The 12,957-nt window shown below is 39.2% G+C and overlaps 1 protein-coding gene across 1 annotated transcript in view; it reads right to left on the bottom strand.

The window, feature by feature from the left end:
• Positions 1-391: 391 nt before the first annotated feature.
• The window catches only part of SCML2 (Scm polycomb group protein like 2), a gene marked incomplete at its 3' end in the record, with an annotated part of 56,255 nt that continues 43,689 nt past the window's right edge, over positions 392-12,957 (bottom strand). The window contains exons 10-14 of the mRNA XM_084224051.1: positions 10,142-10,324; positions 9,025-9,138; positions 2,851-3,132; positions 1,997-2,160; positions 392-517 (exon numbers count right to left, since the gene is read on the bottom strand). Of these exons, the coding sequence (XP_084080177.1) occupies positions 392-517; positions 1,997-2,160; positions 2,851-3,132; positions 9,025-9,138; positions 10,142-10,324 (869 nt within the window). The remainder of the gene's footprint in view (positions 518-1,996; positions 2,161-2,850; positions 3,133-9,024; positions 9,139-10,141; positions 10,325-12,957) is intronic.

Here is a 12,957-nt window from a genome sequence, read left to right as displayed (position 1 = left end):
ACCCCTGTAAAAAATATTAACACCTGATGCTGGTTTAATTTATTATTTCCCTTTGGGATTCAGCTGTTTTGGTTCTGGATATGAACACGTTGGCTGAAGCCTGTAACACAGAACACACTTTTCAGGATTCGGAGAGCATTGTTACCAGACCTGCCCACACCCAGTATGATCAATTGTCCTTCCCTGCCAACTTTCTGTGAAAGACTTTGCAAAAAATACTAGAATGCAATACAAATCCCTCCCCCCTTTATCCTGAATGTCTCTTTTACAATTCGAGGCCACTTTCAAAAAATAGAGGTTTATATCAGCAAAAGCATTTCAAATCAAGGCGATGGCTGCGAACCTGAGAGCTTGGTGTGATCCGAACTCACGTCTGCGGTATCCCCACTGGCTAGAACTTCCCTTGCTTAAGTCGTTCAATGTGGTAGCACAACTTTAGGGCAGGCCCTAGCTTCAGTCCCATATATTTCATTATCATATCACTCCTCAGTAGGAGTAGTGCTTTCCCATCAATTTCCTGCAGAAGGAAGAGAATAAACACAACACACAACTACTTTAACAAGCTGCACGGTAAAACGGGAAAGTACATTTCAGTTGTTGATACTGTAGTAAAAATATATGTAGTATATATAAAACAGCAACTGTAAGTTTGAATTTACAGATGACCACTGAAATTTAATTTGTTTTAGTGCTTTTTAATGTGTGATTAAGTGTTTGAGATGTCAAAGAAAGAAAGTTATAGTAAATAAACGAAACTGACCAAACAGCCCTCAGAATTAGAGTTTCCAACCAGGAAAAAAAAGTGAACGGGTCAAGGGAAAAAATAAAAAGAAGCTGCAAAGGAAGGTCTGTGCAGTTAGAGATTAAATGATCCAAGCACTGAGGCCTTGCACTGAACCTTGAAAACAGCTGTGGGAGGATTTTGGCATGTGTGTGCAAATGGTCACATGGAGGAAAGGGCTAGAGACCATCTAAATATGGGAAATTAGATCTATTTCCGCGTTGAACCACAGAGATTGTCAGGATCAAGACCAAGGACAACCTAGTCAGATTTCAACTGTCTGACTGAGAAGCTGCTGAAATATGACAGTCCTAAGCTCTTAGTATCATTACACACCACAGATAGGCAATTAGCTTCATAAAGCACCATAAAGAGAAACACTCTGTCTTACTTTTTAAAACATAAACCTGACAAAACAACTGACATTTACTGCTGTTATACAACTAAGAATAAAATATAAGACAGGAATCTACATCAGAGGTTATTTTGATTTTTCATTCTAATCCAGCTTACTCAGAGATTAAACTGTTAGGAGGAGCTGGAGCAGAACATTAGGTGAAATACTACTACAGAGAAAGCCAATCTCTTTTTGGAGGGCCACATATGCAATAAAATAAGAAAGCAGCTCTTTTCTGGGCAACCTACCACAGAAAGGCACAGCAAGAAATAAGGGAGATCAAACCTACCGCAAACTGATAACAGTTTCTGTCTCTAAAGATAATATCTAGTCAGACCTATGAAACCCTTGTTTTCTCATACAGATTAATTAAATATTTCAGTTCTCTGAATTTTAGTATCAATGACCAAGTGCCTAGCTAACAATGGGTAACATCATCTTTGCTCTAGAAGATTGAGTCTCCAAAAGAGGGGGACTGAATGCCCCGCACTGTACATGAGATGCCATTGTCTCTAGAGGCACCAGGGAGGACAGGGGTACCACAGATGTTGGCCATTAGAACTTGGGCACTTCCAGGTTGGCATTATTCCACATATACTGGAAAGAGGTGGCTAGTTATGTTAGTCTAGCAAGACTGAAAGACAGAAAAAATATACTGCAGGAGGGGTTTCAGGTAGAAAAGTAATTTTCTACCCCTCTCTAATATATCAGGAGAGTCTGTTCCACCTGCAGCTGCAAATAGACTGATAGACATGAAAGTTGTATCTTAAGAGATTAAATGATACAATCTACTAGAACAGAAGGGACAAGCATCATACATGTCTCCTGAAGAGTTCTGCATGTGGAGCCAGTGCCCGTGGATCAGCTTCTTTCACAAAACGCACTACTTCCTCTATTGACCAAGTGGAAGGATCCTTATTCAAAATTCTTGAAGGTTCCCTTTTTAGTGAATTCAAATCCGGTCCAGTTGTGGAACTTGCAGCTTTTAATACAAAAATATTGTGAAAGGAAGAAGTATCACTAGTTTGTACAGGGATAACACATTTCATTTCACATAAGACACTTTAATATTACCTTATGACATTTATTATGCATTGTTTGCAATACATTAAAATGAAAAGATGCTTTATTTCCCTTCTACTAATACTGAACTGTTCCTTTTGTCTTTAAATGACTTCTATAACTGCAAATATTTACAGCAGCACAAATTAGCACTGTGACATACCTAGAGGGATTAGTTTTACTTGTACTTGGCTCTTGGGTCCCAAGGTGCTATTAACTGGGAATGAGGCAAAGGCAAGTGAAGCTGTGCAGACAGAGGGAGAGACAGTAGGAAACCCTATCCCTGTATTTCAGCAACATGGCAATATTTGATAAGATGCTTAGGAGCTGCATATAGCTATCCCCTGTCTGCTCTGGCTTGCTGCAGGGTCCATCACAACAGCAAGAAGAAGCTGCAGCAGCAAAGACCTTCCCTGGCTTGCACTACACTATTAATACTAAAAGGCTTAAGTTCTCTATTTGCAGTTATGTTAGCAAGCCTGACACGCTTGGCAACAGCACATTTCACTCCATATGCAAGCTCTCCAATAGCAAAGAACTTCTTTATTCATAACTTTGCCTGTTAATTGAAGCAGTTACATATTCTGGAAGGTTTTGTGTAACAGCATACCTTCAATCCGCCTCTGTATCCGATTCCTACTGACTTCATAGTAACCACTGCTCCCAGCTGAGCTCAGGGACAGCCTGCGCAGGACTGGGGCTGAATTTGAGGTAGCAGTTGCTGGCTGATGGGAATTTCTGTAATATGCAGCATTTCCTGAAGGGCGGTACTCCGTGGAATTTCGACAGGCGGGGTTTGAGGGATTTACAGAATTAAGTGCAGAATCCATAGAATCCTCAGAAAATCGGTGTTCTTTGGAAGTGCTGTTTTCCTCTATAGGCAATGTTTCTGCTACAGAAAAAGCAAGAACCAATATGTTCAAAGTGATGGACATTACACCTTTGTTACTTAAGGCCTAGCTGTGTTCTCTTGAAGGTACTACCAGATTATAATCCTTTTAACAATCTCTTGTGAGATAGTCACTGACTCTGAATGTTTGTACCTTTTCCTCAACTAATCATTGGGCTCTTACTGTATTTTCAAACATTATTTTAGTAGCAAAAGATTTAATATGTCAAGTTTGAGACATTCTTCCATTAATCAAGTTGTACTTACTGAAAGCTATGAGCAGGGAAATGACAGAGGAATTTTTTTTTTATAAAATTGTCTGCAGTAAATATTGACACATCAAATAATTTTAGTCAAGAATTTTCATTGCTTTTTAAACATATCATTAAAAGGCAACCATTAATATTCTGTAGCATTTATTTTGCAAGACATTATTAATGCAAAAAAAACCCCTCAGGTTAACTAACAATTGTTTAGTAAGTTCTAAACAGCAAGAGGGAATTACCAACTTCATAAAGAAAACAAGTGGACAATTAATATCTCTGGACCCCAACAGGTGCAGACAGAGGTGCCGTTATTAAAAAGGGAAGAGGTTACAGACAAAGCCACAGAAGGCTGAGTGTCTGGCATGGCACACTAATGTAACATGTTTTGACCACCCTGCTTTATCTTCACACAGCTCTTTGCACAGGGCAGGGTTTCAAGGTCTCTAACTGCAGACTCTGGAAAGCTACAGATACAGGTAAATTACTGAACCTGCAGAGCAAGTATAAAAAAAGAAGTGAAGTCTCAGGAGGGAGTGTAACAAAATTCTAGTTCTTATGTCTTTTCAGCGAATTTATACTCCACGAAAGAAAAACAACATCCACTCAGAAGACTTGTGAACTTTTTAAAGTCTGTCAATACTGATTTGAAGCAACTTGAATGTAGTTCAGCATGTCCCTTTCCCTGGGCCATGAGATAGGAGCCAGGTTTGCTTGATTACTGAAAATTCCACTCCCATTCAGCCCAATTCAGGTCTGTTTGAGAGAAGCATGCTGTGTAAGGGGAAAAAACCCTAATCAACAGGAACACCACTCCATTCTCCAGCAATCATAGATATTCCCCTCTGTTTCCATCAGACCAGTATCTAGCATAAGAAAAAAGTTGGAAGCATGATGTACAAATCTGTATGAAGCAAATGCTGCTTTGGCAGGAGAGTTAAGAGCTGGAAAAATATAGCTAACAGGTTCACAGAAGTGTAAGCCCCACACTACCATCTTGAAAATAACTCTACTGATGTTATAAAACATATGCTACTGAGGCAGCATATTCTTTGGAATAAGAACTGGTATGTTCTGCAAAACAAGTCCTGAAATAAGCCTTTTTACTACCCTTCTTATATGAAAACTTTCAAGAATTTATGGGTCAAATGCCCAATTAAAACCAAAGGAAGAGTATTTTCCTAAAAAACCCAGTGACCTTTTCAAGCATGCTTTCAGCTTGCTTGAGGTTCTCTTCTGAACCTCTTGCTTGAGGTTCTTCTTTCAGGTTCTCTTTCTGAATCCTGTTTAAAGTGTGTACAGTGAAGAACTGTTTTGCCTATGTTGACCTTCAAACACCACAACCCTGAAAGGGAGTTAAAGGCTCTCAGAGAGTCAGCTCCCTGCTTAGTGAATTCGGTAAGGCAAGACCACAGAATCACAGAATGGAACCTCAGAATCCTTTCGGCTGGAAAGAGCCACGATGACCATTGTTAACCCAGTAGCACTGTGTTCACCACTGAGCCACATCTACACGTCTTCTAAATACTCCCAGGGATGGTGACTCAACCCTGGGCAGCCTGTTCCAGTGCTTCACAAGACTTTAGTGAAGAAACTTTTCCTAATACCCAATTTGAACTTCTTCATGTGCAACTTGAGGCCATTTCCTCTTGTCCTATCGCTGGGGAGAAGTGTTAGTTGGGAGAAGATATGAATTCCCACCTCCCAATAACCTCCTGTCACGTAACTGTAGAGCACAGTAAGGTGAGTGCAAGGAGGTGAGCACTTCCACCAGCTCCCTCAGTACTCCTGGGCAGATCCTACATGGTCCTAGAGACTTGTGCACAAGTGGTGACCATTTTCGCTTGGATTGTGGGGGCTTCAATCTGCTTCCCAGCTCTACCCTTCAGTTCAGGGTGCTGGGTACATGGAGAACAACTGATCTTAGTACTGAAGACAGAAGAAAAGGAGGCACAAAGTACTTCAGACAGCTTTCCTAAAACTTAATCACTTTGTTTCCCCCCACATCCAATAAAGGCTTGAGATTCTCCTTAGCCTTCCCCTGATTGCTGAGAAAAATGAGACAAAACTTTTCTGGTCTTTTATGGCAGTAGCCAGATTAAGTTCTATTTGGGCTTTAACCTTTCTAGTTTTTGCCCCAAACAACCTAATATCATTCTTGTAGTCCTTTTAATTTTCCTTCCCCTTCTTCTGAAGTCCTTTTTTAGCCTGAGGTCCAGTCAAACTTTTCTGTTCAGCCAGGACAGTCTTCTTCTGTGCAAGCTTGTCCTTCAGCATGTGAGGACAGCCTGCTCCTGCATCTTTATGTACAGCCTTCCTGGACTCCTTATCTGCTAGGTGATGTAACATCTTTTACTAAATTTGATAGTCATGGAATAAAGGAGCTTTTATGGATACAAGTCCTTCTCTTTCATACAACTGACTTTCAAAATAACCACTGCAAAACTTTCTAGTTTGTCAGACCTGAATGACAAAAAAAGCAAAGAAGCTACTGAGTTTGTTTGAAGAAAACAAACAAGAAAATAAAAGCCTCTATATTTCTCAGAAGTACTCAGCAACTTATCAAGATTAAAACCAAAAGGTATCATTCCACAGAATTTCAGAGAGACTTTAAAAGATGAAGTAAATGATGCACACTATAAAATGAAAAAGTAGCCAACCAAAGGAAAATTAGAGCTGTAGAGAATGAAACCACATCTCAGTCCAAGGCCGAAAAGCAGAGCTGATACCTTATCTTGTCACAGCAAAGTTGTATGAAGGAGCATAAGGTCTAACTGACTGAATCTGTACATTCAGATTTCAGAAGTCTTGAAAGGTAGGATGGAACAATTGAGACAACACTCCCCAGCAGATAGTTTCAACTGGAGTATTATAGCATGTACCAACTCCATGTAACATAATAAGGAAAAAGATTTTTAAAGTTTCCATGGTAAACTAGCAGGAATCTGGTAGTAGGTTGGGTTTTGGGGTTTTTTTTAATAATTGGTTTACATTATATTTGTCAAGATTTCTGTAGAAAAAAAATGTTAAAAATTGACTGTATTGCAAAAGAACTTAATTGTATTCATTCCAGTTATATTCCAGGTTTCTCTCTGATGTTAAATATCCTGAAGGAAATACGTGGTTTGGGAAAGATCCATTCTGCTTTTTTTCCTCCAAGATATCAGCATCTGAATTTATCTTACTGTGAATTCTAAACTCATACACAAGGTGGAAAAGCTGGCATATTTCCCCTCATTTTTTAGGTAAGGTTTTCTGTTCATTAGCTATAGTATCCAATGCACTTTCTAATCCATCCATCCAGCTTCTCTACAAACAAAATGCAGCCAAATTGGCATCTAGGACAGGGAGCATTGCAATTCACGGAGGGACACAGTTCTCCTACCTCGGCATTTTGAGCTGCTGGGGTATGGAAGGAGATGGGAGGTTCCACTGCAGAATGCCTGACCTCTGGGCAGATTACTGAAAGGCCAGTAAGGGGCCTTAAGTTTCAAATGTAGGGATGACAGCAGACTGTTTAGGCACTGAAGCCTTAGCAGGAACTGGATGTTTTGTTTTTTTGAGGCTCTTCTGGGAATTAGAAGCCAGTTGTTCTGTCTCATACATAACAAAATGATGTAATTGGACACAGTAGTAGGAACACTCTGTTTTCAGGGGAAGGAAGTCTGAGTTATTCCCCACTCCCTCCTTCTTTATCTTTCGTAACTTTAAGAAGAAACTGTTAGTGAGCAAGAAAGGCAGCAAAACCTGCAAAGCATATCCCTGAGCAGATCAGAAGGAAAACGAGCTGTTTGAAAGACTTTCCCACAATGACTCCATTTTGCCTTCAAATGATATTTCAAAACAACTGTTTTAAGACAACTGTCTCAATGGAACCAGAACGTTTTGGGGGCAGATCTTTCTTGTTAACCAAGCCATGACCGACCGCTACAAAATTGCCTCCAGATTTTCAGCAGAGGACATTGTCCTAATGGGAAACACACAATACTAGAGAACACTCTGCCTGTTAAAATACACAGAGTACAAATTCAAACTTCTGAAAGTATGGAAAAACACTTACTTTAATTACTTTTTATTTAAGTAACTGCATTTAAAAATGAACTAGTGATCTTAAAAAGTATTTTAAAGGGTACCCTGACTCCATCTGTAGAAGATTCGCTAGCAAACAAGGAATAAAAAGCAGTATGTGCACTCATGTTTACTTGAGTAAGATTTCTTACAAGATACTGCAGATCTACTTAAACATTTGGTTTGCTCCAAATGAAACAACTTCATGTGAGCATTATTAAGTGCTCCACACTTATTATGTTAGTACCAGAAATATAACTTAGATATATAATGTATCTCTGGAATTAAACCTGAACTTCTTTTGTGAAGACACGGAAGTCAGTAATCAATGCAGAACTGTGTATAATAACAGCTACAGGAAATGTAAAGATGTGAATATGTTATATATATACAAAATAATAAGACATATAATTTTAAATAAGTTATCATTTGGAACATTTCAATTTTACATCCTTTTCTGCTTTAACTGTAGTCTTATGGCTTTTTGATATGCACAGAAGAGATATCCTGCCTTCACTCAGGGCAATAGATACAAAATCATTTCAAGGTCACAAACAAAAAGAAAGAAAAAAAGGAGGAAAAAAATACTAATCCCCATTATACTTCAAAAAAGCCCTTGGAAATGATGTGCATGTATCTTGCTGCAAGAGAAAGTATGTATCAGATGGGATAAGTCAGTATCATCAGCTTACCATGTTTTAACCAGTTGAATAGCAAATACTCAACCATTTTACTGTGTCTCTCACACTGACTTTAAACCTAGATGCTTTACTTCACATCTGAAGCAGACTAAGACTAGACAAGTGCTCAGTTACTGCAGCTGAGCTGCAGCACAGAAAGAAGTGTTATTTCATTTGTGAACTACACCAACCTAAGAGTGAGCTGTCACAGGGGGGCCACACTGCTCCCCTGGCCATGGCTGCCTTCCACTCAGTCCTTCCCTGTGCTCATCCAAGTCCACAGAGAGTCACTCCAGAGAAGTAAAACAAGACTGTTTTCTGTGCATTTGCACAGAAATGCAAATGCACTGTTTTCTGTGCATTTGCTCACTGCTTCAGCTCACTACCCAGCCAGGGAAAAGGAGCAGGGGGTGGGCTAGGACTCGGTGCAGGGACAAGGAGGCAAGGAAAGCAGGAGCAGCACAACTTCCACTGGCAGCTAGCCAGCCATAAACTCAGCTGAATTGTATCATCAAGCCCTTACTCACCTAATGCACCCAGCCTGGAGTTAAGAGTTGCTTCCAATTTACCTCCTAACCCATTTCAAGACAATTAGTTTCCTGCTCAGTAGCCCTACATGGAGCAGGAGGCTTCATCTGTCACCTGTGCGCCTGAGCCCCTTCACAGAAAAGGCTGTCGGTTTAGGAGAAGCACTGCTGGAACTTGCAGTAGATCTTCCTTAAGTGCAAAATCTGTGTCAGTGATCAATAATTAACATACTTCCACCCTGACCTGTGAAAGGCTAGAGACAAACCAGATACATATGTTGTACTCAGTCCTTTCTTGACTGGAAATACTGAAACCATAAATAATCCTCATATATAATTCTGAAATAATGTAATTACCTTCAGATGGATGAGCATCATTTCTGGGAAGCTTAGGGGAAAGAGGAGCAGTGTATGGTGGAGAGTCCTGAGGGTATCGTTTAGCACTCCTGTTTTCAGGTATTTCTTCTTTGGCTGTGAAGAGGAAAAGTCACTACCTGTTACTCTAGCATAAAGCTGCTCATGGCCGAAGTCCAGAGACAGAAGCAAAGACAGACATCAGCCATTCACCAGGTTAGAGTTCCATTTCTTGTGTCACACAGACTCAGTTACTTCAATACAAAATTTCAAAGCTGAATAACCTTGACCCTGTCTAGCTTCCTGAATAGTTAAAACTAACAAATTTCATACAATAGATAGAATTATAAACATAATTTCTGCATTGGAAAGAGGGAAAAAAAATTCTACAGCAGCACCCAGAACACAGACTCAGGTATCAAAGAGCTCTGAGGAAGCTTCATTCCCAATATAAATCTTGTGAAATTGTCTTGACAACAAAGCTATCTCAGCTGTGACTCCTGGCTTCACCTGGGACTTGTAATACCAGATCCTACAAACAACCTGTTAGGAGATCTTAGGCAAGTAATTGCATCTCCCCTTCACTCTGCATTCCTGGTGCAGCAAAGGTACTGGACTCACACAAAATTTCACAAGCAGCCAATTTCACAAGTTTTTCTACTAGATCACTGGACTGTACATAGTAGAATGTAAAATTTTTGAGCCACTCCTAAGTAAGGTAAAAAGAGAGAGAAAAGACTTTGTACTTGTGTTGTTTGTACTTTCAGGGGAAGTACCTTCTCACAGACAGGCACTTGGTAAATTCAGTTTATAAGCCGAACATAAATTTAACAAATGAAATGTGAAGTTTTGAGCTTGTCTTTTTAGCAGCATCACAGTGGTAAGGTACATATGTTTTCTGGCTTGCATAGCAGGAGAAGTTTGTTGAAGAAAATTATTTCTGCACATGTGGTATGACCTATCCATTACTGTCAAACCACTTCCACACTGGAACCAATTCACTGAAGTGTATAAATTTTAAGCAATTCATGTCACAGAAAGACCAAAAAGTTGCATTTCATGAAGTCACCAAATTTCTCAGAAATATCAGCACCTGAAAATAACAAGTGTTTAACAGTACCTGGCTTATTCCTATCATATTCCATAGGACTGTGGGCACATCCCATGTAAGGGCTGAAAGGCTGGCTACTGAAGAGATTATCACACTGCAGACTGTGGCACAGCTTCTCCAAGAAGCGTAGGACAAACGATGCACTGTTTACAGAAGGAAGATTGATGGCATGCTTTTCCCCATCAAAGGAAGCTGTGAATAAGAAGATTATGTCAAACACCCCCCAAGCATCATGAAGTATAGTAAAACACCATCATTAACCTAAAGGAGAAGACAACCAGACTTGATTTAAACCATGCAAGACATGAGAGGAGTAAACAATCATTCTGATAGTTTAAAAAATTTCTATCCAATGATTTCACCTTCCATGGGATCCATGTCAGTTTAAATTTGCTCTATGGGAACTTATTTTAATAAAATAATTTTGGATTCACACCAGTATAACAAAAATTACAACTCCCTCACCCCTGAAACTCTATGTGGAATTTCCATCACTTATAAAGTAGCAAGCTCTCCACCACCTATCACACCACAGGAGATAGCACAAGAAAGACCTTTTACAATACTTGCTAAAAAAATACCCCACAATCCTCCAAGAAAAAATCAACAAAAAGCCCAAACACTTATTAAAAAAAAAAAGAAAAAAACCAAAAGCCAAAAAAAATCCCTAAAGAAATGAAACAAACAATTTTAGTATTTTTTTTCTCAGTTTCTAACTGAATGGAGAATACTTGTGGTAAGGTGCTGGCATCCATTACCATTGAAATTCTGACTCAAATTGTTTTGCCATTTGCTATTTTATCCCTAGAGAAATCTATCCTGCTGTCAACACTACAGTGGTCAAGCACCCATTTATTTCAACAGGAGTTAGGTGGCAGAGATACCACAGCAGCCACAAATGGATCTGTTGTCTTTTAAACAGAGTGATTACAAAGAGCCTGGACATGTGCCTATGTCTTTTCCTTGTTATCTCTTTCCTTGCCCTCAAACAGTGTGGCAGCTGAGGATATTTTTCTTTTTTGTGAAAATTAGTAAGGTTTGGAAAAGAATCAATACTCTAGATACATGGATAAATAATTACCATTACATCAGCTGAAACTTTTAGTTACTTGTGATTAGGAAGACTTTAGAACAAAGCAGGAACAAACTTGCAACTTAAGCTTAGGGCTGAAAAGAGGAGGCATAAACACCAGGTTTATGCATCAATTTGTCTTTTTGGTTTTCAGCCTGTCATGCAGCTTTCTGTTGTTAACATAAGTTTCCAAATGATAAGCAGAGCTTTAAAGGATCACATTTTGTTGGTGGCAGATGCTTAAAAAAAAAAAAAAAGCCAGAAATGACAAGAAAGCCTTTACTCACAGATCTGAATTCAGGAATATTTCCATATTGTGTTACAAAAAAGACAGATGATATACACAAAACCAAAGAAAATGCCTAAGTCTAGCATATTTTAGGCTTCTTTAGGAAACCTGAAGTGTCAATTACTTACACTGTTGATGCAAGGAAGCTTCTGATTAGAGTTAATGCAAGTTAACCAGCCAGCATCAACAACAGTGTGCTGCCTCTCCCACTGCTTTCATGACAAACTGACCAGTGCAAGTGCTTGAAGTTTAAGAGTCAGTACTACAACACTGAGTGCTTCCATGGCCTATTAGGTTTTTTCCAGACTCCAGTGTCCAAATGAAATGCTAATGATTAACAGTCCCACGTGTAGCTCAGACACAAGGTCCTCTACATCCTGTTTGGGAAAGGGGTCTCCAAAGGCAAATTTTTGCTTGGAACTCAACCAGTTCTGAAGAGCAAATGGGCTGTGAGACCTACCATAGCTTGACCTCCTGACAAATTAACTGTAAGGTAGAAGTCAGCTACAGCAGAAATTTAAAATGTTCTATAATAGCCTTATGGATCTTCCTATACGGCCTTTGGGGAAATGACTTATTCTATACCCCTTAATTTCTCATTTTGAAAAAACACACTGAAAAGAACAATGTTCCTCAGAGTTGTCAAGAGGATAAATCAAGAAACAGCTGAGGTGTTGTGACTGCTCCAGCAAAACATTCCATGAGGAAAATCCACAAATAAAGATTCAGCGCAAACACAGCTCCCCCAGACTCTTAACACCTGAGGGCACCCACACAAACTCCAACCAAGGGTGTGAGATCCAGATCCACAGGCTCAACTGTCTACTCTTCTTGGGAAAAACATAAGCATTCCCAGATAAATGCTAGGGGAAAAAATAAAAAGGAGTACCTCTGAGGTACAATAACCTCAATTTTAATGATATATAAACAGGGACTGGAGCTTGCATGTGCAACCCCAGCCCTCAGGATGAAGAGTCATACTCATTTCTTCACCTTCCATTCTTTAAATATGTTTTACATACCAGGTTCAAACTGGGAAAAAGACTGAGAACAAAATAATCAAGAAAAATGTGTTTTTCTGATAGTGATGACACTCATCCTAGAGTCTGATTTTAATTTGCTGCTTGAGAAAATTTATCTGAGCCTCAATCTTTTTCATCCCATGAAACACCATAGTCTCTGTGCTACAAAGAGAAGAGAGGGGCTGAAACCACCACCATTAGTGGGCTTGCTAATCAAGCCTTTAATTTCCTTTCTGTTTAATTTGCCTGAATTGAATGCTTATGCATTAAGCAAAAATAACATAGCTTGTGCTTTTGTTTGAGAAAGAAAAGATGGAAAAATCCTAAATTTAATGTTATTAAAAACAATTATTTTCTTTGGTAGCTGAAGCAAAAGAACCCACTAATTATTCCATGTATTCTAGCAAGATTATTTTATCCATGTCCTCATCGGCACACCGTT

This window comes from Fringilla coelebs, assembly GCF_963513975.1.
Source record: "Fringilla coelebs genome assembly, chromosome: 2".
Lineage (NCBI taxonomy): Eukaryota > Metazoa > Chordata > Aves > Passeriformes > Fringillidae > Fringilla > Fringilla coelebs.
This window is presented reverse-complemented; position numbering and strand designations above follow the sequence as displayed.